Source organism: Sorghum bicolor, chromosome 4, assembly GCF_000003195.3.
Source record: "Sorghum bicolor cultivar BTx623 chromosome 4, Sorghum_bicolor_NCBIv3, whole genome shotgun sequence".
In the NCBI taxonomy this organism is placed as follows: Eukaryota; Viridiplantae; Streptophyta; class Magnoliopsida; order Poales; family Poaceae; genus Sorghum; species Sorghum bicolor.
The window spans coordinates 2,764,266-2,789,342 of NC_012873.2; the positions used below are offsets into that span (position 1 = coordinate 2,764,266).

The 25,077-nt window shown below is 41.7% G+C and overlaps 4 protein-coding genes across 6 annotated transcripts; 3 read left to right on the top strand and 1 right to left on the bottom strand.

Annotated features, from left to right (window-relative positions):
• Positions 311-11,279, top strand: LOC8057536 (WD repeat-containing protein 11). Of its 2 annotated transcripts, XM_021459210.1 has the most exons (21): positions 314-1,587; positions 2,153-2,451; positions 2,554-2,621; positions 2,855-2,942; positions 3,036-3,217; positions 3,412-3,548; positions 3,630-3,696; positions 4,070-4,184; positions 4,345-4,456; positions 5,187-5,262; positions 5,383-5,565; positions 5,922-6,082; positions 6,633-6,735; positions 7,078-7,282; positions 7,355-7,641; positions 7,747-7,868; positions 7,954-8,098; positions 8,802-8,894; positions 9,907-9,980; positions 10,409-10,462; positions 10,554-11,279. In XM_021459210.1, the coding sequence occupies exons 1-21, from the start codon at positions 572-574 to the stop codon at positions 10,861-10,863; spliced, it is 3,897 nt and encodes a 1,298-aa protein (XP_021314885.1). In that variant the 5' UTR covers positions 314-571; the 3' UTR covers positions 10,864-11,279. The 2 variants fall into 2 exon arrangements, with proteins under 2 accessions (XP_021314884.1, XP_021314885.1); XM_021459209.1 differs by having other exon boundaries at positions 311-1,587; positions 3,412-3,696.
• Positions 11,977-16,097, top strand: LOC8057537. 2 transcript variants are annotated; one of them, XM_021459774.1, is made up of 8 exons: positions 11,978-12,245; positions 12,386-12,466; positions 13,147-13,252; positions 13,950-14,138; positions 14,272-14,742; positions 14,865-14,948; positions 15,034-15,126; positions 15,306-16,097. In XM_021459774.1, exons 2-7 carry the CDS (start codon positions 12,416-12,418, stop codon positions 15,099-15,101), a joined length of 969 nt encoding a protein of 322 aa, XP_021315449.1. In that variant the 5' UTR covers positions 11,978-12,245; positions 12,386-12,415; the 3' UTR covers positions 15,102-15,126; positions 15,306-16,097. The 2 variants fall into 2 exon arrangements, with proteins under 2 accessions (XP_021315450.1, XP_021315449.1); XM_021459775.1 differs by lacking the exon at positions 15,034-15,126 and having other exon boundaries at positions 11,977-12,245.
• On the bottom strand, positions 15,960-17,348 carry LOC8057538 (50S ribosomal protein L3, chloroplastic). Its single transcript, XM_002453228.2, has 2 exons — positions 16,738-17,348; positions 15,960-16,395 (listed from the first exon to the last, which is right to left on the bottom strand). The coding sequence occupies exons 1-2, from the start codon at positions 17,258-17,260 to the stop codon at positions 16,106-16,108; spliced, it is 813 nt and encodes a 270-aa protein (XP_002453273.1). The 5' UTR covers positions 17,261-17,348; the 3' UTR covers positions 15,960-16,105.
• LOC8069943 (pheophytinase, chloroplastic) lies at positions 20,156-24,503 on the top strand. The gene is made up of 6 exons (XM_002451461.2): positions 20,156-20,394; positions 20,667-21,363; positions 21,849-22,075; positions 22,393-22,584; positions 22,665-22,821; positions 24,027-24,503. Exons 2-6 carry the CDS (start codon positions 20,701-20,703, stop codon positions 24,267-24,269), a joined length of 1,482 nt encoding a protein of 493 aa, XP_002451506.1. The 5' UTR covers positions 20,156-20,394; positions 20,667-20,700; the 3' UTR covers positions 24,270-24,503.

Consider the following 25,077-nt stretch of genomic DNA (forward strand, 5'->3'; position numbering starts at 1 on the left):
AGTTCCGACGAGCCCCTATCGCTTGTAGCAATCTCTGTCTTCTCCTCCCTCTCTCACCGTCGCTATGGCTATGATCTCGCCCAGTCGTCTTCTATACCGTCGGAAGCCTAATCACAGCCCTCTCGCCGTTGCCCACCATTTGGCTCATCAGTTTTTCCTGTGTCCCTTCTAAGTTCGTCAGAATTAGAGAAGAAAGAGAAGAGAAAAAAAAATCAAGTGTTAGATATATTTCTCAAAATTTTTTTACTAAAATCCAACAGGAGCACGCATTTGCCACATAGGGTCCGCATCCCATGAGAAAAGGCCCGCATCCCAAAGCACCTGCGGTTCAATGGCGACGGGTGAGATCAGATCTCGGATCTCCACGGACCGACAGGCCGTACGAGTCTTCTTTTCCGGCTCCCTTCCGTCCTCCTTCCACGGTTGAAGAGGACGCGACCGAGCGAGGACATGAGACCCCTGTTCAATTCCCAATCTGAAATGGTGATCCGCGACGAGATCTGAGAGAGAGAGCGCCTCGCCAGAGGCCCGCCGTCCCTTTCCCCCTTCCCTCACGGCAGCCTTCCACGCGATGGCGTCCTCCGTGGCGCCGCCGGCCTCCCCGTCGTCGCGATCGCACGGCAATGCGGCGGGCGCAGGCAGCAGCGCCACGGCGATGATGCTCCCGGGCCCGCCGGGGCGCGGCAACGGCGGTTGCATCGACCTCAGCCCCACGGGCCTCCTGGCGCACGGCGCCGGGAGCAGCGTCGTCGTGTCCGACCCGCGCTCCATGCAGCTCCTCTGCGTGCTCCCCATGCCCTCCTCCTCCCTCGCCTCCTTCGTCACCGCCGTCCGCTGGGCGCCCCCCGCCACGCCCTCCCTCGACGACTACTACGACGACGACCGCCGCCCGCTCCGCCTCGCCGCGGGGGACCGCCACGGCCGCATCGCCGTCTGGGACGCTCGCGCGCGGGCCGTGCTCCACTGGCTCAACCTTGACGAGGCGCGCGGCGTCGCGCCGGGCTCCAGCGGCGGGGTGCAGGACCTCTGCTGGGTCCACCACGGCTCCGGCTGGCTCCTCGCCTCCATCCACGGGCCCTCGCTGCTCTGCATCTGGGAGACGTCCAACACCCCGCGCGTCCTCTGGATGTTCGACGCGGCGCCCGAGTACCTCTCCTGCCTCCGCCGCGACCCCTTCGACGCCAGGCACCTCTGCGCGATCGGCCTCCGCGGCTTCCTCCTCTCCGCCTTCCCCAGGCAGGACTCCGACATCTCGCTGCAGGAGCACCGGGTGAACTGCGGTGCAGGGGATGTCGCCGACCTGCAGAGGCTGGAGAAGGAGATAGCGGCACCTGCACCGGCCCCGGCGCTCGCGGCGTTCCCGCTCTTTGCCTCGAGAATGTGCTTCTCCCCGCTGTGGAGGCATATCCTCTTCGTCACCTTCCCGCGGGAGCTCATCGTCTTTGACCTCAGCTACAGCACTGCGCTTTCTGTTACCCCATTGCCCAGGGGGTTTGGCAAGTTCTCGGATGTTATGGCCGATCCTGATCTCGACATGCTCTATTGCACTCATCTGGACGGCAAGCTGAGCATCTGGAGGCGTAAGGAGTGAGTTTGCAGTCCTACTGTTTATGTGGGTAGTGTTGGATTAAAGTTCGACAAAGTGCATGCACATAAATTAGAGCTTACTGAGTGCCCAAAAATGTGATGATAGACATTTCTTGTTTGCATTTGAGCTGTATAATAACGCTAACAGTGCCCTAGTTGTCTGGACGAAGAGAGAAAAGAAAACAGGATTCAATGCAACAATTAGTAAACACTACATGATAAACCTCAGGAGTGCGCTGACAAAAATTGGAACATTTAGAAATGAATTTACAGTCAGTTTGTGTGTGCACACTACTCAGTAAGGAAAGCTTTTCCTTTCCCATCAAAATGAACCCCATTAAATGGAGAGGCATATGGTTCTAGGAACCACACATTTTATGTGTCGTGGCCATTACTCTATGTATGTTTCCTCGAAACTGAGCAATACCATCTGTATATTGACATTCGTGTTTTAACAATTCTATGCACCAACATATGTATAGTTTCAGTATATCTGTACATGTATTACATGCTAGCATTGCCATTTTCAAATATTTTGATTTTCTCCTTCAATGTTTGGTTGCAGGGGTGAACAAGTGCATTTATTATGTGCTGTGGAAGAGCTCATGCCTTCCATTGGTACTGTTGTTCCTTCTCCGGCTGTTCTTGCAGCTACAATATTGCACTCAGAGTCTATTTTCCGAAACATTGACAAACAATGTCAGGATTTGGCACAAACATATTATTTCATGACTGATACAAATTCAGACCAGAATGCTTATCATGGGACTATGACATATCTAACGTCGATATCAGAAGATGGCAAGATCTGGTCGTGGCTTTTGAAATTTGACAAGTCTTCACTTCCTAACAAAGCTAATCTAGGTGCGAATCTATGTGGTCATTCCAGTGCAAATGGAATTATCTATTCAATTGTTAAACCTACTAATGTTTCCGTTTCTGTCACTAATATTGGGAAGGAACCAGGTAGACCGAGCCATAGCAATGCTGCAACTGCCAACGCATCCTCCAATAGACCTGATTTTACAATAAAGGTTACAGCATGAAACTATTTCTCTTTGTTGTCAATAATAGATAATTGCCATGGTTAAGAAGTAGGATCAATAGTCCAGTGGGTGTCACAAGGGTAATGATTAATGCATACCCGTATGCCAGGGTTTTGATGTATCTGTTTAGTTATTTGTTGGCCTTGTGTAATTCTAGTGTTTATACCCTCCTGTGTCATGTCCTCCTACTCTACTTTGCTCATATTCATTATGCCCTGCAGATTAATTTGATGGGCCAGCTTCATCTTTTGTCATCTACTGTCACTACACTAGCAGTGCCGTCCCCTTCATTGCTTGCCACAGTAGCTCGTATGTCCTTCATAGTCACAATGACCCTTGCTTTATGTTCTGAATTATTTCTAGCCATCAAATTTCACACATCCAAATATTTCCTATCTGAAGGTGGTGGAAACAATCCTGCTCCAGCAGTGCCACTTGTTGCTCTGGGGACTCAGAATGGAACTATTGAAGTTGTAGATGTTGTGGCCAATGCAGTTTCAGTCAGCTTTTCCGTGCATAGCAGCACAGTGAGGGGATTGAGATGGCTTGGAAACTCACGTCTTGTTTCATTCTCATATAATCAGGTGCTTCCGTGTTCTGATAGTTTTAACTCTTGTATATTGTGAATTGTGATTGCACTAAAGTGTTTCTGTAATTTGTCAATGAGACTGCTAGGTTACTTTTGGCAATCAAAACTTTATGTGTTCTTGTATAACTTGATGGTTTTCAGTGTGTCGGCATGTTACTTCTCATTGGTTTGACACTTTGACTTCTGCAGGTTAATGATAAAACTGGTGGATACAATAATAAACTTGTTATTACATGCTTAAGAAGTGGGCTAAATCGCTCATTCCGTGTGCTCCAAAAGCCTGAACGTGCGCCAATTAGAGCATTGAGGGCTTCTTCCTCTGGACGGTCAGCTATATTTTTCTTAACTATGCATATGTACCAGTACTACGTTTGTTCTGATTTCTCAAGCATAATATTCTTTCTCAGGTACCTTCTGATTCTGTTTCGCGATGCTCCTGTTGAAGTGTGGGCCATGACAAAGAACCCCATGATGGTACTACTTCCTTTGCCTGTATGGCTGTATTTATGCAATTATGGAAAGAAATGACTGTTGACAATTGAGATGATTTTTTTTTAACTTGGTTCTTCTAAGAAAAAGCAAAGCCTTATGTTACCACGTTGACTGTTGCAATGAGCAATTGGTTTGTGCTAAACACTGTTCTTCAAGATGATAATGGGAATCAAAAGTTAGTTTAGCCCGAAATGTAAGTTCAGCTACTGTCTGCCAGAAAGAAGGCTGGAGTTACAGTTATTAGTTACTCTTCTTAAAATGGCCTCCCTTTTGTTGTTTTATATTATATACATTCAAATCAGTTCTTTCCTTTGGCGAAAGAAGCATGGTATTCATGATTGTTCTGCACTTGTAGCTTAGGTCCTTGGCGCTTCCTTTTACAGTATTAGAGTGGACACTGCCAGCTGCACCTCGGCCAGGTCAAAATGCATCATCTAAGCAGTCTTCAACCTCCAAGGAGCGATCAGCAGGTGTAATTTTCATTCACTAGCAAAACTATATAGACTGGATAGATTGCCTTCTTAATCAGTTTATTATTAAAGATAAAATTCTTCAGCTCTTATCAGGATCTTTTTGACCAAACATTCACCGACTATACTGTTAGATGACATGATCTATTTTTGTCTGCAGAGGCTTCTGGTGCAGAAAACTCTGATGAAACATGTGAAAGTTTTGCTTTTGCATTAGTCAATGGTGCTCTTGGTGTGTTTGAAGTGCACGGGCGGCGAATACGAGATTTTAGGTACTCCAGTTGCTGACCTTGTAGCTTTCAGCAATTAAAGTAGAATCAAATGCAGCTTTCATCAGAAGACATACAACATCCATTTTCTCGAGCATGTGTCATTAGATATGCACCATCTGATTTATATAATCATCAACTTTGTTCCACTAGAGCATTAGCATTGGTACATCACTCTTTTCGATAAGACCAAAAAATGTGATATGTATTACCAGGCTCAGAACAGTAAACATAGTATGTATTACCAGGCTCAGAACAGTACACAGCTCTTATGTATTTGGAAAAAAAATGATATGCCTGCAGCTATCTCTAGCCGTTAAATTGGCAACCATAAAATGATCTTTTTTTCTTTTCTGTTTTTCCACTTTTAATGCAGGAAACAGAAACGTGGCATTTGATTTTTGTGTGTACATTGATTACAATTTACAAGTGATAAAATCGTGCAATGTGCTGGTACTTGCCCAAATGATGCCTATGCTTGGCGCATTTAGAATGAGACGTAAGAAAACATGATTAGCTTTGGTATTTGAGGAATGACAGTAACTAAAAAGCTAATGATTATATACAATTTATGATTTCGGACTTGAGACTGAGTGTAACTGTGAAATTTAACGTAGCAAGACTAGAAATGAAGCATTTAGACTTTCTGCTTTATGCATTCTGCAGTTTATTTTAAGTTAAACATTATCATCACCATGTTGTGATGCACATGGCCTTCATTTCTGTTTTGCAGGCCAAAGTGGCCCTCATCATCATTTGCATCTTCAGATGGTTTGGTTACTGCTATGGCTTATCGCCTTCCCCATGTTGTATGTATATTTTAGCATTGTGTTTCTTTTATAAGGTCCATACTTCCATTTCCAGTATTTTTTTTTATCTGCAAGGCATGTTATCTTGGGAAACTCTGATGAGATGCTATTATCTTATAGGTAATGGGGGATCGATCAGGCAACATTAGATGGTGGGATGTTACAACAGGCCTTTCTTCTTCTTTTAGCACTCACAGGGAAGGCATCAGGAGGATAAAGTTTTCTCCTGTTGTTCATGGTGATCGAAGCAGAGGGCGCATCGCTGTGCTTTTCTATGATAATACATTTTCAATATTTGACCTGGTAAGTATTATCTTCAGTTCTTCTAGATCTCATGCATAATACCCGTGGAGTATGGTTTTGCGTTAGTGGATTTCAATGTTTTTTTCTAAATGATGTTATATCGATCACCCTGTTGCATGTATTTTCGATATTGATATATAGCAACCACTTGTCATTTGATTAAAAAAAAAGATTGTGTAGGACTGCCCTAATATTGTTTTATCAGATGATGCTTGGTTGCATTCTTCGTACATCCTTATTCCTCAATGTAATTCATGCATGATTTGTTGTTTGTTTCCAATATTGCTGTCCTTTTATGTTTCAGCAGGAATATGCAACTGTCTCATATGGTACTGACTTCAGGAACTATGTTTTAGGATAGTCCAGACCCCTTGGCAAATGCCCTTCTTCAACCGCAATCTCCTGGTACCCTTGTCTTGGAGCTTGATTGGTTGTCAACCCGAACAAGGAAGGATGAGCCACTTAGGTTATGCATTGCCGGAGCTGATAGTAGCTTCCGACTGATTGAGGTTAACATGTATGTCATTTTAATCATGCATGTAATAGTTCTAATTCCAGTGTAGAGTTACTCTTTTTATTGTTTAGATTTAAATATGTTTCTGTACTAGAACTCTATTTGATATCTATAAATGAAACTTGACCTGTTAAGGTGAGTTATTATTTATTAATGCATCTATAAGGCAATCACCTCCTGCAGCATGCTTATGAGCTCAGAGAAGGAATAATATGAGCTTGCTTCTTTAACTCGCTGATTATATTATAATCTAGTTGTATTACACTGAGTTTGTTGAGCTGTATGCTGAATATAATATTTCCTATTTGTTATTCTAAAGAGCTTCCCAACATGTAACACTAAAAAAGAACTTCTACATAAATGTAAGAATAATGGGAAAAAGCTACGAAGGGCAGTTCTTTGATGCTTAAAAAACGGTTTGACACCGTTCTTTGATGCTTTAGACCTTATTTAGTTTGTTTGATGTGGTTGATGACCTTATTTCTGATGCTCTATTTTCCCTTCTCAGAAAATTTATGTGTGGAATGTTTTTATTTTCCTTTTTTTTCACCAGTGATACCAAGGGCAGTTCCATTTCAAAGCCAGTAGCTACGAAAGAGAGGTTTAGGCCAATGCCATTTTGTTTGCCAGTATTATTTCCAACGGCCCATGCTTTGGTAAGGTGCATATAATATTTAAAGTTTTGTATTTTTATATATTAATTATTATTATGCATGAACTCTGGCGCATGGATATATTTGTTTATATTCTTCTCTTCACAAAGAGTCATTTTATAAATAATCACCTTCCTAAAATGTAAAGTCAGTCGATGCAGGGTTTTCCTCTTAGTGACCGTGGTCACGTACATATTTCATTAAGAGGGAAAGTAGCTGCAGGTTTTTCATGAATCATTATTATGATTAGTTTCCTCGAGTCATGGGCATGGCATTTTGTCCTTACAAAAGATCAAATTCTGAACCACAAACACTCGGTAACTTGTGCTTTTTATGTGATCCTAGGCTTTGCGTATGATTCTGCAACTTGGGGTGAAACCTTCTTGGTTTGAATGCAATAATAATGATAAATTAGCTGGGGACAGCTTTAAGGTAGCACCAGCATTTGGAGATCTTCGTAGTTACATGATTGAGACAACACTCCCTCCAATTGGTGATGTTGTCGTGGCAGAATTGCTCCTTAAAGTGTTGGAACCGTACAGAAAGGAGGGTATGTCAGCAACAACTTAATTTTTTCCCCCAGTAGATGATTTGGCATATTGACACTGCTTTTGTTGGGAAGGTTGCATTCTTGATGATGGAAGAGCCAGATTATATTCAGCTGTAGTGAACAAGGGAGCTTGTGCAAGGTTTGCATTTGCTGCTGCGATTTTTGGTGATTTCCATGAAGCACTTTTCTGGCTACAGCTGCCTCAAGCTCTTCGCCACTTCCTGGATAAATCAACAAGTAGATCAAGAGAGAAGATCTCACAATCAAGTTTACATCCTGATTCTGAACAAGGCTCTACATTTAATCGGATAACTTCAAGAGAGAGATCTGTTTCTGGAAAGTTCACAAAAAATGTTGTGGTAATCGTTGAATCTCGCTGTACTTCAACACTGCACGAGTGCATGGTTTTAACTCTGTATGAATATGTCTATTCTCTTGAATTTAGAAGTTTAATCTTTGTGCAGAATTGTGGGCAATTAAGCTCAATGGCATTTAAACAAGAGCAACTATGGTTCAATGCAAATGAAAGGATACCTTGGCATGATAAGCTCGATGGTGAAGAGGCTTTGCAAAAACGTGTTCATGAGTAAGAATCAATTTCAAACTTGTTCATCAGTAATATATCTTGGTAATTACCTGTGCCACATGTTTATCATGTTATACGAACACAGGCTTGTCTCTCTTGGGAACTTAGAAGCTGCGGTCTCCCTGTTACTTTCAACGCCCCCCGAAGGATCAAACTTTTACCCAAATGCATTAAGAGCAGTTGTGCTGTCATCTGCAGTCTCACAATCTTTGCATGAACTTGCAGTGAAGGTGAGCATCTTTAAAATAAACATTCTTCAGTACAGTTTTTTTTAGGACTACACAGTGTATAGCTCTGATCACTATTAGGGGGCAAGCGTGTTAAAGGTCAATACTAAAAGACATTTTGCATGCCTATTTATATTTGTTAGAAAAGAAGGGCGGTTTGTATGCATGGCAATCAAATCTTTTGAATTTTGATATGGGTCTATTCAAATTTATTGATATTTGTGACAAGCTAATAGCGTAGGAATGATTGCTAACTCTTTTATATATTACTATATTTACTACCACAGTAGGGGAAACCCCTACTGTATTCCCCTAAAAAAATAGGAAATCAATTTAAGTTAGATATATTTCTGAAACACTCAGAATTATAAGTGGAATGGATCTCAAAGCTCAAAGGGAATAGTAGAATGCATTATTCATTTCCCAATTGTAGGATGCAAATATTACAGTGCCAGTTGTGTTCTCAATGGCAAAATGCAAACACTAAGTGTTCTCTACATCTATCAACATAAATTAAACATAAGTACTTTACATCACACTAGCGTGTAGCATCCTTGATCCTCATTAACTCTTAGACGGTTAATCCTTTATACTTTTGTGTTATATTAACGCTTACTCTGTTTAGGATCTCATTTTTGATAAATGCCATGGTGATAGCTATTTTTGTGCAGAGGGTGGTCTTTTCTAAGTAATAATCTTTATGTAGGTTGTTGCAGCTAATATGGTTAGAACGGACAAATCGCTGTCTGGCACGCATCTTCTCTGTGCTGTTGGAAGATATCAGGAAGCATGTTCACAGGTACTATTCTTATGTTTGGCTTAATCAATCATGCTCTTTTCTTTTCTTTCCTTGAACACGCAAGAGAGTCTAAGCTCTTTTCTCTTTCCATTCTCCACGTTTACTTATCAGATATGAAATAATGTACCATGCTGTTGTTCTAATAAATATAGAATGTTAACAAATACAAGTTACCTTTGCCTTCACAGTATTAAATTTCTTACCTTATATGAGCATGTTCTTGCAGTCAATTAGTTTCCTAAGTAGCTCTGGTTAAGGCTCTTTATGTCACTGTCGACTTCCTCTTTCAATTGATGTATGCAATGGACGATCAGCATGATATGTGGGTTATAAGCTAGTTATTTGATTATTTATGTAATGGCAACATGGCATATCATAGAAAGCAAAGTTGTACTCCGTTCCAAATTTTAAGCCGTTTTGGCTTTTCTAGATACATAGTTTTTTGCTATGCACCTAGATATGCTTTTACAATTTGGAACGGCCAGATTTATTAAGTTTTGTAAGTCACATGGTGCAGATAGAAGCTATGTTTAATTTATTTGACTATGACACTCTGGTGCAGGAACTCCACTAAATCAGTGCCATCATATGTAAAACTGTGGTGGATAATTACAATTTTAATAATTATTAGAAGACCTCTAGTAGTGCCATTATCATCTCTAGATGTAGCGTAAATGATGAGCTAGACCTGAAAAAGATGATGGCTTTTTAGCTTTGAAAGATCACATATGACCAAATTGCTTCCTCTTAATTTGGTAGACGAAATATTTGTTAAATAATGAGCCATTACTTTTCACTTGTTCAGTGATAGCTGGGATTTAGAGACAATAATAATCAATCCCCGTTTACAGAATGCTTCCTTTTTCCAATTAAAATGCCCTTCAAAGTTGTAGCATTTCAAAGGATCGATTTTTTTTATTATTGCAATATTTGTTTTCCTAAATTTTATTGAGCGTAATGTGAATCAAACTGAATATGGGTCCAACCACATGACCTTTTGGTTCTGTTTCAGCTTCAAGATGCTGGGTGCTGGAATGATGCGGCTACTTTGGCCGCAAGCCATTTACATGGATCTGACTATGCAAGGTATAATTCAACTATGCCAATTTATTATATCTGAAAGCATGAATACTGTGCTCCCTAAGTACTTGCAAAAACCGCCTGGTTTTGTCTTTCAAGTTTCAACTTATTTTTTTTTCAAAAAAAAAGTTTCAATTTATTTAATCAATTTATTGCTTGGCCTATCCACACATGGTTGTGATTTTGTGAATTTCACAACTAAGCTGAATGGAATATGAAAGTAAATTAAAAAGCTGGTGGCATCAAATTTATGATCTAGTCATCTAGGTTGATATATTTTTTCTTGGGCCAAACTGGAATCACAGACCAATGGGCCCACATCTTTTTTGCAGAACTGGGTGAAGCCCAAATGTAGCTTTGCTATTTCTGAAGCCAGACAGTAGTTAAGAACCTTTTGATTTGTAAGTTGTACTAAAGGTGCTTGATTTGTGCAGGGTACTGCAGAGGTGGGCTGATTATGTTCTTCGTGGTGAGCATAATATGTGGAGGTAAAAAATGACCCTGAACAGCTAACAAGTAACGAGATTTGATTGTCTTTTTCTCTTCGTGGTACTAACACAGTGGTTGCATCTTCTATAGAGCTCTTATCCTGTACGTTGCTGCCGGAGCACTGCCAGAGGCTTTGGATACACTCCGCAAGAACCAGCGCCCAGATATCGCAGCCATGTTCTTGCTAGCCTGCCATGAGACCTACTCACAAATCTTATCAGAATCAGAGGCCGAGGATGACACTTCCGGGTTAGCACTGACGGAGGAGCAGACCGAGAAGCTCCGGTTCCCTTCCAAGAATGTGGCCGACGAGGACCTGATTGCAGTCAGTGAGGTCTTCGGGCAGTACCAGCAGAAACTGGTTCATCTCTGCATGGACGCCGAACCAACAGCTGATTGAACCTTGCACGGTTGCACGCCATGTCACATGCCCTGTGGTCTGGTGTGCTCGCGTAATTGTAATCGTCAGGGTCTACCTTTGCATTATCCGTTTTGAAGCTTATTATCAACAAGTTGCAAGTTGCTTCCAAGTTTCTGTGAAGTTTTTTGTTTTGTCTGTTGGTACCAGACACGAGATTAGGACTGCTGATGTGGCAGGATCTGATGACAGGAGGCAGGAATAGGCATGCAGTGGTGTATTGTAGGTGGCACTGTTCATATAAGCATTTGTATTTGGTACAAAATATGTAAATTTTTCTGTGCGAAGATTGTGGCTGTGATGAGAATAGATGCTATCGAGGCAACAGCAGATGATACACTTACACCTGTACACCCATATCAGTTTTGTCTAAAGATGGTTGTATGCTTATCTGCAAATGCGTTGCTTCAGGCCTTGGAGCCATCGCTATCATTGGATCAATCGTCCTTGCTGATCCGTGGAGACAGCGTTTTGGAGGTTTGAAAGCTACGTTCTTGTCCCGTACAAGCCATCCATGATTATGGATGATGGATAATTTGATTATCTTTGAAAACGTGAAATCCCTGTCGATGTAGGCCCCAATCGTCCAAAGGCCAAAACACAACTGGCCATTAACCATTATGGGTGATGATAATGTTTTTGGATAATGTGATTAAAAACTCGTGAAAGCAAACGTAGTCTCGCCGATTTAATTATTTGATACATACTTTCCTTGTCCTGAAGTCAAATATTTTTCAACTTTAATCAAACATATATACGAGAATATTAATATTTATGACATATAATTGGTATCATTGCATTGAGCACTGAATATATTTTCATATAACAAACTTATTTAGATATTTAATTGTTTCAAATATTTTTTATAAATCTAGCTAAACTTAAGAAAGTCTTATGCACACCAATCTAGGTGACACTCTTTTGAAATTTGAAACTGAGTAAGGGATAGAGAAAAAAAAAAAGATCGAATGTCCCAGCTGTCAACTGAGCTGAGGAGAGGAGCACGGAATCTGGTGTCCGTCCCGTCCCGTCCAACTAGGCCTCCACTTCCCCGTTTTGTTAAACCGGATAACACCTACATAAGCCGACGGGATTAGCAATTTAGCATCCCACCAACGACAACTTGGCTGTTTCCCCCATTTGCTTCCTTGGCCTTTTTGGCCCCTTGCCTTGCCACACTGCGCGCCGCCCCCACCTGATCGCCGGAGCCGTCGCCTTCCTTCCTCGTTCCTCCTCCTCCCTGCCGCCTCAGCCCTCCCTCATCAGAGAGACCCCGTCAAACTCGCGCGGGCCCTTCCTCTCTCGTGTTCCGCTCTCCGCTCTCCGCTTCCCCTCTTCCCCTTTCCTCCGGCTCGAGCCTCAAGGTGAGATTCCCTGCCTGCGCCCGTCTCGTGCCAGCTGGATCGAAGAACGATCCCTGCTCCGTTTCGTTGGTTATCCCGTGGTGGTCAATCGCCGCCCTACTTTGTTCTTTTTGATAACCTTGGCTCGGCGTCGCTCGCAGGGAGATTTACGAACGAGACGGGCGTCAGGCATGCCGGGAGGGGAGGACGTCCGCAAGGTCTCGCGCCAGGACATACAGCTTGTGAGCGCCTCCCCGTGATCCCTCCTCCTCCTTGTTTTTTACTTGCTTTCCGGGGTCTTTTTCCCTCTACTACGTATATTTGATAATAACCTGAATACGTGATAGGCTCGATGAGAAGTAAATGGGCTCGATTAGGGTTACACATGGGTTGTGTTGTTGCAACAGTTGCATGCCCTCGTTTGGGCTTCTGTTTGCATACTAGGTCATGTGCTAGTGCTGGGCCAGTCCCGGCTGGTCATGATTCATGAACACGGAGCCGGATGGGAGGAGAGCATCAGAGCATGAGCAGGGGGTTGTATTTGTATGGGACAGAAACAGGGGGAGGAAGAGGCAAAGGTGGAGGGAGGGGGAAGGGGCGTGCATGGGTAAGAAAGGAGTGGAGAATTTATTATGGATGCTGCCACAGTTTGGCATCTGTAATAATGATGTGTGTTAAAGGGGAAACTGTGTGCTTCTGTGTTGTTGTATGCAAAAGCAGAATGCCTACTAGGAAGTTCGATGACGTTGAGTTATTATGACCTCTATTGAAGTTTCACTGTATTTGGCCTGTTTTCATGTGCCCATTTGCCTTTTTTGGATGTCGAGTCTTTCGGATGAACTTTCAGTTTTCACTGAGAAATTAATTTCTGGTGGGGGAACATGCACGATCCTGTTGACTAAGTTGATTTGTTGTTTTACAGGTTCAGAATCTCATTGAACGTTGCCTTCAGCTATATATGAACCAGAAAGAAGTGGTGGACACCCTATCTTTCCAGGCAAAAATAGAACCTAGTTTCACTGAGCTTGGTAATTCTCTTCTATTACCAGAAGTGACTTCCCTGTTCAATCTGCACCTTAGCTTATTTCACAGTTGATACAAGATTCTGATTTTGTAATTGCTAATGTATCATGATTACAACACTGTGAGCTCTGCTATCGTAAATTCAATTAGCATAAAACTTCCCTTGAAATTGGAGGAACAATGATTTGTGTGATTGCGATGATGATGCCACTCATGAAGTCCTTTTTTGTCCCATTGGCTGAGAATAAATATTACTGTTTATTGGGACAAAATCTTAACTTGCTTAGTTGATTTTTTTCTTTTTTGTCGATGAAATCTCAGAATGCATTATTTTCATTTTTATTAGACCATCAATTTATCACCCCCAGTCTTTTATTGACTTGGGCAAATATGCATGATCTGTAAACCATAAACAAAAGGACCATTTTGTATGTCTGCTGTCATGGACCTAGAATCAATGACAGCAGCAGCAAAATTGAGACCACCACTCATCCAATTTCTGTTCTATAATCAATTCATCAACGTGCGGCTTTGCACTGTGCGCTAACTTTTTTTTGTTTGGAAATGGGATGGTGTGAATATGTGCCTTTCTGATTGATGGAACTTTTCAAAGACATTAATTTTGTCCCATCATTATAACAGAATAACTGGATGGTCTCTATAGTTTGGATTTATTTACTTGACTGTCATTCTTTTCTCCAGTCTGGCAGAAACTCGAAGAAGAGAATCGTGATTTTTTTAAGGCATACTATGTGAGGCTGATGCTTATGAATCAAATAATGGCCTTCAATAAGCTCCTTGAGCAGCAGTATCAGATTATGACTAAAGATCATCCTTCTGGGATGCCTTCTATGCCTCCTGCTGCTCCTAATGGCTCAAACTCTAACACATGTAAGTTTCTTTTCTTCAGCAGCTACACATCTGTACTAACTGACATAATTACAATAATCTTTTTCTGCCAAAATGTAACCATGGAACTAACAAGTTCTAATATAGTCCATTGTTGCCTACTTGCCTGTCTCAGTGAACCAAAACGTGCCCTTTCTGCCAGACACTATCCCCAGTACTGCAATGCAAGATAACTTGTTGCATAATGGAGGTTCTAGTAGTATAGTAAATGGTGCTCCATCCAATGACCAGTTTATCTATGCTGGTAAAGTTGTTCATGGCCTTCCTGGTGGCATGGATGCTTCATCAAGCCTTCTAGCAGCACACAATTCGACTGTTGGGCAGTTTAATGGACACAATGGAGCAACAATAAAGACAGAGTCTGGCTACTCAAGCAACTCAGATTTTGGATTCGGTAATGAGAACGTGTTCCTAGAGCAGTCGGTTGGAGATGTATCAGGTGGATCCTTTAGCAGCTCTGAGTTGAATGGACAACCACTAGGCGATCCAATTTTGGACATGGATTCATCTTCGTATGGTTTCTTGAGCCAGATTCCTCGTAATTTCAGCTTTTCGGATTTGACAGAGGATTTCAGCCACAGCGCAGGTATTTCTATGCAATATGGCTGATTTATATATTTTTGGTTTTTTCCTTTCAACATCGCTGCTACTTTATATATTTATATTGTGTAGTGCATACATAAAGCATCTTCTGTCTTTCATGTGCAGAAATATTAGAGAACTATGGTCGATCCCCTTTCATCCCTTCCGAGGCAAATAACTTCCCAGAGTCTACCACTGGAGAACATACAGGTTAACCACTGCCCTTCCCTCAACATTGCTCTTGATGCAGTACTGAAATGCTCAATTTATCTAATTGTTTCCTTGTTATCAACAGAAATAGGAAATAGGCGGTTAGATACAATATCTGAGGGTGTTCATTTTGAAGATTTTGGAAGTGAATAATAAACCTTTTATATCACTGCACATGGTAATTTCGTAAACAACTTCATAATTTTTGCAATTACAAAGAGTAGATGTTGTTTGCTTCGATTTGTTTGTTTATTTTCCTGGGCTTGGCTTTGATTTGATTTGATTGAGGTTGTGGGAGGTCATAGCAGTTTCTGTACTCTTCCTAACTTGTTTGGTCGTTTGTTTCTTTATGTGCAGGTTGAGCAGTGGTCCATCTGTACATACTATTTTGGGCAGTAAAATATCTACAATTGTGATCGTGGAACTAGCTGATTTGGTGGCAACTGTTTCTTCTTCTGTGTTAGGTTTTGTGCTCTTAGAGTAAGAAGCATGGATGGCTTCTTTGAAGGCTTATCGGACCAAATAATCCGTATTGAAGGATGCCTTAAAAAATCCATCTTCTTTGTATCTTCTCTGAGGGTAATGTGGTAGCAAATGTATTTGTTCAGTCGAGTTATGATTAGCTATGTTGGAAGCTTTACAGATAACGTCAAAGTTCTTTTTGCCCGTGTTGCACAAGGTTATATCTGCAGTGTTACTTGTTTGTCGCATTTCCTGGTTCCATTTTGGTTGCATTTCCTGCTTCAGATCATATATATTTGCATGATCTACTATCACAGTAATAACTATTGTATGATCTACTGTCAGGTTAATTAACTATTGTTTAGTGGAATTCAGAAGTGCATCTTGCATCACCTTAGGTCATGTTCGCTGTCATCCATTCAGCAGTGTTTTTTTCTCTCACAACAAACAGTACTTACTTTTAGCCATGGCTTTTCTGCCGAGCGAGTCCAAATTCCAGTAGAATCTGCTTGCAAGATTATCACTCATCCAAGCATCATGTGAGAGAGATTGTGTTAGCCCATACTCCATAGTCAACGACACTCATCTGAAGTTGCATGTGTACAAAAAACTGGTAATTGGCAAAGAATTACATCCAGTTTACAGCAGGGTTGGAAACACTAAGAATTCACCCCTCAAAAAAAAAAAGAACTCGTCTAGTTCTTGGGGATGTTCTTGCCGACGATCTTGGCCGGCGTAATGCGGAGGAGGTTCCCGGGCTTTCCTGGCACGGCACCCTTGATCATGAGCACCCGGAGATCATTGTCGATCTTGACGATCTTGAGCTTCCTGATCTTGGTCTTCTTTCCTCCCATCCTCCCGGGCATCTTCTTCCCCTTGTATACACGCCCCGGCGTCGTCCCCGCTCCGATGGAACCCAGCTGCCTGTGGCTCTTGGAACCGTGTGTCATCAGCCCTCGCTTGAAGTTGTGCCTCTTGATGCCACCTGACGATCAATGCCATAATCAACCGCCAGCGAACAGATCAAGAACACGAACATGGTAGGGTAGGAGATTGAACATGGTAGGATAGGAGATTGCACAAGTGGCGTTGCAATTGCAAATGCAAGCTACAGCCAAGGTTTGACAAGAACTGCCAGGCATACAGTTTTTTAGCTCATTGCAGTGCTGGCGAGCAAGACAGATCAATGGAATCGGCGCTGCGAATCCAAGAACTGCTGATGGAATGATACAGCCGGAGGATTGTGATATAATTAGCAGAAAATGTGGATAATTGCTGGCATTGCAAATGCAGTAGCGGATGGAGGTGCGACAAAAAATTGGTGTACCTTGGAACCCCTTGCCGATGGTGTTGCCGGAGACGTCGATGATGTCGCCCTCCTTGAAGAGGTCGGCGAAGTCGAGCGGCTGGCCGGGCTCGAAGGCGTCGACGGCGGTGAGCCTGAACTCCTGCAGGTGCTTCAGCGGCGGGGCGCCGGCCTTGCCCAGGTGTCCCAGCTCCGGGCGGGTGAGCTTGTCCTCGCGCACGCCGTGGTACCCGACCTGGACGGCGTCGTACCCGTCCGTGGCGGCCGTCTTCACCTGCGTCACCACGTTGCCGCCCTCCCGGAACCCGACGACCGTCACGGGCACCGGCTTCCCCGTCTCCGGGTCGAAGTAGGTCATCATCCCCACCTTGGTCGCCATCACGCCCACCCCGGCCTCGTACGACGCGCGCACCGCCACGGACGCCCGCCGCCGCCGCCCGACGCAGGCCGCCGCGCCGCTCCAGGTGACGACGGTGCCGCCTCGGCGGCGCTGCGGGAGGAGAGAGGCCACTGCGCCGCCGACGCCCACGGCCGCCATGGCCATGCTTGCTTCGGGAGAGATTAGCAGAAGGGGAGTGGCGCTCTCGTTCAATTTGACTGCGGATTTATGCGGATGCGGATAGGGCGCTCTTGTTTGCGGCTAGGTCCCCTTATCCTAATGACGTCGTCTGCTCGGAGGCGACTCACCAAATACGCCTTCATACAAAGAAAGCGTATGTGAATTTGCTTAGAATTTGTACGGCTAGTACACCTCCAATAGGCATCTATAGTTTGATTCGAAGAATCATCATCCCTTTTGTATGTCACTTTTGTATTTCTTCCATTCCAAACTATAAGATATTTAACCATTTTAACATCAAGTTTGACAATTCTTTTTATTCAAAAATTTATGTAAAATATTACTTCTGTCATGGCTTGATTTATTAATAAAAATTCTTTAAAAATGACTTAAACTTGACTATGTTTACATAAATATTTTAACATGAGTGATAAAATTTATGGTAAAAAAATCAAAAGTCTTTATAATTTGGGATGGAGTTAGTAGATCGATAAAAGTGTTATCATTAGGACAAAAAGAGCTTAAATAGGAGTCGACAGAAAAATTATATATCAGACAAAAAAAATCTATATCTAAATACACGTGAACCTCTCTAGCTAACAAGGGTTAAGGGTTAGATGAAAGCACACTCTCCCTCATTGGCGGACGGGGGGCTGGGTTGGCTGCAGCCCCCTCTTGGGCTAAAAAAAATTAACATATTTTTTTAGTAAAAGACTTTATATATTTGGTATTTTTCTATATTTATTCTATGAATCTTTGTTTTTGAGCACTTTGAATCAATATTAAATTATCAATCTTAGTTATATCTATTAGTGTACTGGATTGAACGAGAAAAAAAATAGCTATATGATTTAGCTCCCCTCTTGGTCTGTTTCTAGGTCCACCACTGCTCTCCCTACACCTGACGCTCCTTGCCTTGAGCACATTCTAGTCTAAAAGGCTTACCTTTCTATCCAGCACTGCTCTTCTAAAGTTCTACTGACTTGATGGAAATATTCTGATCCAACTTTTCTTTACATAAGCATAAGGCTCTGTTTGGTTGTGATTTTTTTTATCACTCATCATATCAAATGTCTGGACACATACATAAAGTACTAAATATATACTATTTACAAAACTAAAAACACAACTAGGGAATAATTTGCGAGACGAATCTTGAGCCTAATTAGTCCATGATTGGACAATAATTATCAAATAAAACAAAAATACTACAGTACCTGTTAAAATTTAACACCCCCAACCAAATACCCCCTAAGACGGACGTACTTCTTGAAGTTCAGAAACCATACCAATTATGATTTTAAAGCCCACAACACCAAACCTTCCTCACCCACATAGTGCATACAAAAACCTTATTCTGTCAAGCGTGCCTATCGCGATCTTTAGCCCCCGCCTATCAAGTCCTTTGGGGCTTGGACTCATGTCTAGATCTTGGATCCCAACTTTGATTGCTTGCAAGTGGACGACATGGTTGGAGCTTTTAAAGGCGAGGCCACAAGACTACAGAGACTTGGATGGCTTGACTCATGTTCAAGATGAAATACATTGGCGAGGAGGAATATGGCACTTGGAGCCATGATTGCCTAAGGGCATCGCCAGTGGTGAGTCGGCTCACCACCATGAAAAAAAAGTTGACACAAGTACATTTTCTTGAGTCGACTCTTGCTTTCTCTAGTGGTAAGTCGACTCTTCGTGCAACCTAGCCGTGTATATATGATGCAAGCCTAAAGCCTTTTATTCTTGAGTCGCTCAATTTCTATATTCTGATTATTTTAATTGTGATGAACCGATGCAAGAATATGAATCGACTTCTTCTCTCTCCTTGGAGTCAATTAGTGCAGTGGTTTGAATCGATTCATTTTGGTCCAGCTAGGACTCATGAGTTGCTTTTGGCTTACCACTAGAGAAGCCCTAAGAGCTCTCTTGAAAAGGATGAACAACAATCGTTGTTGAGGGGGTGCCACTATGAAGATTTTGAGTAGGAGATTGGTAGGTAATGGGTCAGTTTAGGTTTAGCTCATGAGAACAATGTCTGTAACGTGTGCGAGTACACCTCGGAATACGCTAAATTTGGATGATTGACGTGATACATTTTATTCGAAAATGAAGGAAACTTTATTATAGAAAAAGTGAGGTCTACGTATGGGACTGTTTCTGCCCATATAAATTGAGAAGTAGAGGATTTTTTTTTCTATTTTGATTCATTTCAATCAAAGTTATAAGCTCCCATAGTGATTTACTCTATCCGTTTCAAATTATAAATTGAGAAGCAGAGGTCACTTTTCTATTCTGCTATTTTGTTGTGACTTATTTTATTAATAAAAGTTCTTCAAATATAACTTAAATTTGTGTATATTTATACATATTTTTTGAATAAGACGAGTGGTAAACTTTCAATTAAAAAAATCAAATAAACTATAATTTGGAACTGAGATAGTAATTGGGAGTCACAATGCCATGCGATATTCGTTTGAGATGAATTTAAACCGTTGTAACCGCTGATACTAAGGCCTTTTTTACTTGCCAAAAGATTTATAATTTTTTTAAAAAAATTTGTTATATCACATCTTGTGGCACATACACGAAACATTAAATATAGATAAAAAAATTATACACGAAACATTAAATATAGATAAAAAAATAACTAATTGTACAATTTATCTATAATTTATAAGATAATTTTTTAAAATCTAATTAATCTATAATTAAATAATATTTATCAAATATAAATAAAAATACTACAATATATATTTTACAAATCAGCCAAAGCTACAGAGCGGTCTTTTTCTTTGTAGTCTCGAGTTACTTCCACGATTCTCCAACCCGCAAACGGACAAACCCAGAGGAGCAATCCGTGGACACCGAACTCCTCTCCTCCACTCCCCTGTGCCTCTTCCACGCCACGCGGATGGCGTGCACGCATCCAAGGTCCAAGCAAGCCGCAGTCCATCCGGGACGGCGGGAGCGCGTCCTGCGTTGCACTTGCACCCTCCTTCTCCTTCGTCTCCGATCCTCACCTTCACCCCCACTCCCTTACTCTCTCGGCCCTTCTTTCCTAGCTAGCGGCGACGACAGGGTGAGCAGTGAGGAATCACCACCGCACGTGCCAGGTCGGCCAGGTATGCCTATCCCCGCTCGTTCCCTTCCTTTCCCTTCCTGCCGTGCCGAATCCAACACCCAGAACTCTGATTTATGCTATCTGTATTCAGATCTGAGCATGTCTTTTCACCTTCTAGCTTTGATTTATATGTGTATGTGTGCACCCATGCCCTGCCGCGCATGTTTTTATATCTGTATGTATGAGACAAATTGGCATATGAAAAAGGGTCTAATTTTTTGTTCCAGTTCGGTCCGGTGAAGTCGTTTGCTTCCTCCTTTTTTTTGTCTGCAGAACTAGTGGGTGGACGGCAAGCATCGTAGCGACCATGGAGGTGGTCTCTTGCAGCCACTCCTGCTCGGCATTACATCAAACACCAGCGAGTGCATGGAGGCTTCGGGGCGGCACTGCTCTTGGTCTTGGTCTTGGGCATGCCAAGCCTTCCCGGCCCAGAAGATACACGGTTATGTGTGTCGGAACCACAAGAGGATCAGCTTCGAGTCCGGGTGGTTCCGGCAAGGTCCATGCAGCCCAGGGATTCCATGTGAGCGACGTGGATGCAGCTCTGCAGGGCATTCCTTCCATGAAGGTGGGGGAGGTTAAGAAGGTGATGATTCAAGGCCTCCCGGAAGGCCCTGATGGCTCACCGATCAGTACTGGGTTCTGGGAGTGGAAGCCGAAGCTGACTGTGTACTATGAGAGGTCCGGGGTGGAGAACAGCAAGGCGCCGGCGGTGCTCTTCCTGCCAGGGTTCGGAGTCGGGACGTTCCATTTCGAGAAGCAGCTGAGGGATCTTGGTCGTGATCATAGGGTGTGGACGATGGATTTTCTCGGGCAGGGGATGTCGCTGCCGGGTGAAGACCCTGCTCCTAGTAGCATCTCGAGTGAAGAGGTGTTTTGGGGGTTTGGACAAGATTCGCAGCCTTGGGCAGAGGAGCTGGTGTATTCTGTAGATTTGTGGCAAAACCAAGTTCAGCGTTTCATCGAGGAGGTACTCCTTGAATTCGTAATTGTGTCTTGCAATGTTTGTTTTGCTAAAATGTCATCCTTGTTTAGTTTGAAAACCTTAGCATGCCTCTTGGAAATTCCTCATAGGCTTGTTGATATTTTTTTTCTTTATTCATAAATATCTGAAATTGGAACATTGTTTGAATGCCTTCATTTTTGTGCTGACAAACTCCTCAAAACTAGCACTGATGACCAACATAAGTGATGCATATTTTACTGCTAGGAATGGAGTAATCATCTTATTTATTTATTTATTTAATCATTCATTTGGTTTGTTCTGTTCAAAATTGCATACAGAAGGTTTAACTTTTGTATATGCTCACCATCGTAGATGGATGGTTTAGCTATCTACTATGCCTTTGTACTGCAGGGAAACTAATAAAGACTTGCCCATACATATCATCATATATTGTCACCGTGAGATTTATACAATGTATCTTGTAAGCTAAGTTTATAGTTCATTTCCAGGTTATCCGTGAACCAGTTTATATCGTGGGGAACTCTCTTGGAGGTTTTGTTGCTCTGTATTTTGCCTCATCCAATCCACACCTTGTAAAAGGTGTCACATTGCTTAATGCAACACCATTTTGGGGATTCTTTCCTAACCCTGCTACATCTCCCCGATTGTCAAAGATTTTCCCATGGGCTGGGACATTTCCTCTTCCATCATTTGTGAGGAAACTTACTGAAGCAGTGTAAGTGTTGTTTATTAGTTATGGAGAACATATTCGCAATGAGGTGAACTAATAGTTTCTGATGTTTTAACTTCGCAAACTTTTTATGATATTTACTTATGTCATAAGACACTATGTGTGTAGATTTTACATTTGAAAATATTATTACCATAGTGATTTAGTTTACTTATTTCTCTTGCATAGTTGCATTATTGAAATTTTAGAAATAGACTAGTGTGCAAAAGTAAATGTCTAATGCATGTGTCATTTAAAGTTGTGAATTATCCACACATTGCATTCTGTAAACTAAGTGGAGTATAATTTTTTCTGTGATGTAGTTGGCAAAAGATAAGTGACCCAAAAAGTATTCAAGATATACTCAAACAAGTATATGCTGACCATTCAACAAATGTGGACAAAGTATTCTCTCGTATTGTGGAGATAACACAACACCCAGCAGCTGCAGCATCATTTGCCTCCATTATGTTTGCTCCAAGGGGTCAGATATCCTTCCAAGAGGCAATCTCTAGGTGAATTAGATGATCTAGATGATCAAGTGAAACTTTATATAATAAATGTGATTTTCCATTTTAACACTCATAATTTGTAGGTGCCAAAGCCAAGGTGTCCCTCTATCTCTCATGTATGGAAGAGAAGACCCTTGGATTAGACCTTTTTGGGGCATTAAAGTCAAACAGCAAGTACCCGAAGCACCTTATTATGAAATTAGTCCTGCCGGTCATTGTCCTCATGATGAGGTCCCTGAGGTAAGGATTGCTCTTTGTTTATAAAATTCAGCTCTCCTTTTGGCCTTAATATGCCATATTCCAATTGGTAGTTCTTAATGGGTTTTGGAAATATTTTTGTCTTACAAATATTTCTCTGCAAGTCAACAAACAATACACGTCAGGGGTTCTCATCGAAGTAAATGACACAAACTAGCTGTTCTGTTGGACAGCATGCTGTAGGGGTATATGTATATCGAATGCAATCCTCCTACAAGGTGCATGGTATTAACCCATTGGTTAGGAAATGAGCTGCATCAGTAAGTTCTGCAAGTGGGAAAAACTCTCTCTTTTTAAGAGAAGTTGGAGTTATTGCACGGCAATAATTCTATTGCACGTAGGAAATGGAAAACTGCAAGGAATATCTATTAGTATATAGTGTATCTGACTATTCAGAATTTCTTCTAATGTAACAAATTTAGAAGAACATGTTACTGTTGGTTTAAACTTTGTAAATATCGCAGCCATTAATGACTTGTGTCTAAGTTTGGAATCTTAAATATGTCTATGTAATAAAAATGGAAAATCAACAGGTGTTGGAAGAGTATTGCGAAAGTTTAGGGTTTTTTTTCTTGCAAACAGTTAAAGGCTTTGCTTTTACACTACTCAAATAGCAATTACTGCTACAATGCAAACGGGGAAAAGTAAGAGGAGTTTTATGATATCCTAAACTAATGATGGGAGGTACTAGTATCCATTAGATCTACCATTTGAGCACATATACTCTTATGAAGTAAGTAGATACCAGTGCAATGGGTCTCATGTGTTGTAGTATTTACTTGTCCTGTTGCGCATTCAATAAGTATAACAATGCCTTAAAGGGAGTATGAAACAGACTTCTTATTCATCTGTAGCAGCCGTGTACAATGGGTAGCCTCTAAGAAGCAGCATACTTGTAGCAACAACATAACTTTATGCAGCTCATTGTCTTCAATAATTCAATCCACAGCTTCACCCCAGTTTTGCATAATATTTTTACTCTTTGATCCTTCCATCTCTGGCTAATGAGTTCATGAGTTCAAGCTTTCAATATTTTTCGTACTTGCATATTTGAACTCCAAAATGTTCCTATTTTTGGAGTGTATACTTAAATAATTAATCTACTGAAAATGGTCCAGGATTATTTAGTTGATCATGGTAGCTTATATTATATCTATGAGATCTGTAATAATTTCCTTGATCATCAGGTTGTAAACTACTTGCTCCGAGGGTGGTTGAAGAACCTCGAGTCTGAGGGTTCAATCGACCTGCCATTTCTAGAAGAACCCAGCTATGCTGAGCATGGTGTATCCAGGGAACTGGACTTTGTCAGAGAAGGATCAAGGAAATCAGTTAGTGTGCGGCTCTATGGTACCAAAATTTCCTTATGGAGCCAACTAAGCTCATTCTTGAACACACGTGTTCCCAACTCTCGGGTAGTCTTGAGATAATCCATCCTTACAACTCCTATAGATCTTACTCTTAGAAGCTTTGATTCAAAATATTGTATTTATTACTTTATTAAATTGGCCAGGTCATCTGTTTGTAAACAGACAATGTCTTCAGAATTTCTAGTGCATGTAAATAGTGGCACTACAGTGATAGTTTCAAAATTAATCCTGATTCATATCCTGTCGAGATACGCTTGAAGTTCTGTTCATAACTACAAGGAAACATTTCATCTATGTATGTACTCAACAAATATCGTCAGATCCTACGAGATGACGTAGGATTGTTTCCTTTCATCCTTTGAATCTCAGGCTCCTATGTTAGAATTTTCTGTTTTTTTCTCAGGTTATTTGTTCGTTTGTGGCTGTTTTCTGGGCTCCGTCTCCATGAGAAACGTTTTGAAAAATCTTTATATTAGATTTTTGCTAGTAGGTACTGAGAATCACCCATAGTGCTAGCTGCTTTTCAAATTCTTTATTTTTCCAGCCACTCTAAGACTGGCCACAACGTATGCTTTCTGCGATGCTGAAAGAGGAGAAGAGAGAGAACCATTGTGGCTAGCGATGCCAAGCTCAAATTTTGTTGATTTTGAGGTTAGGAGGGTCCACGCATAGGAAAGTCTCGGTGTCGACTACTGTGGGAATAAATAGAGTTGAGGCATCGGTACAATGGCAAGTTGAAATTTTTTTTCAGCGCCTCTAACGTTGTGGACAATCTAACTGTTCTCTTTTTTCCAACCATAATAAAATTTCTATGGTTACCGATTTGAATTTGCCAGGAGGTAATGAGAATCACTCATAGTGCTAGCTG

Excerpts from the sequence above, each read along its gene's own strand:
- LOC8069943 (XM_002451461.2), top strand. The coding sequence starts at position 20,701 with ATGGAGGTGGTCTCTTGCAGCCACTCCTGCTCGGCATTACATCAAACA. Across the intron at positions 22,076-22,392 it reads AGGAAACTTACTGAAGCAGT|TTGGCAAAAGATAAGTGACC; the intron begins GTAAGTGTTGTT and ends TCTGTGATGTAG. Across the intron at positions 22,585-22,664 it reads TTCCAAGAGGCAATCTCTAG|GTGCCAAAGCCAAGGTGTCC; the intron begins GTGAATTAGATG and ends CATAATTTGTAG.
- LOC8057537 (XM_021459774.1), top strand. The coding sequence starts at position 12,416 with ATGCCGGGAGGGGAGGACGTCCGCAAGGTCTCGCGCCAGGACATACAG. Across the intron at positions 14,139-14,271 it reads TGGCTCAAACTCTAACACAT|TGAACCAAAACGTGCCCTTT; the intron begins GTAAGTTTCTTT and ends TGCCTGTCTCAG. Across the intron at positions 14,949-15,033 it reads TACCACTGGAGAACATACAG|AAATAGGAAATAGGCGGTTA; the intron begins GTTAACCACTGC and ends TGTTATCAACAG.
- LOC8057538 (XM_002453228.2), bottom strand. The coding sequence starts at position 17,260 with ATGGCCATGGCGGCCGTGGGCGTCGGCGGCGCAGTGGCCTCTCTCCTC. Across the intron at positions 16,396-16,737 it reads CATCGGCAAGGGGTTCCAAG|GTGGCATCAAGAGGCACAAC; the intron begins GTACACCAATTT and ends ATTGATCGTCAG.
- LOC8057536 (XM_021459209.1), top strand. The coding sequence starts at position 572 with ATGGCGTCCTCCGTGGCGCCGCCGGCCTCCCCGTCGTCGCGATCGCAC. Across the intron at positions 2,622-2,854 it reads GACCTGATTTTACAATAAAG|ATTAATTTGATGGGCCAGCT; the intron begins GTTACAGCATGA and ends TATGCCCTGCAG. Across the intron at positions 6,736-7,077 it reads TTCCAACGGCCCATGCTTTG|GCTTTGCGTATGATTCTGCA; the intron begins GTAAGGTGCATA and ends ATGTGATCCTAG.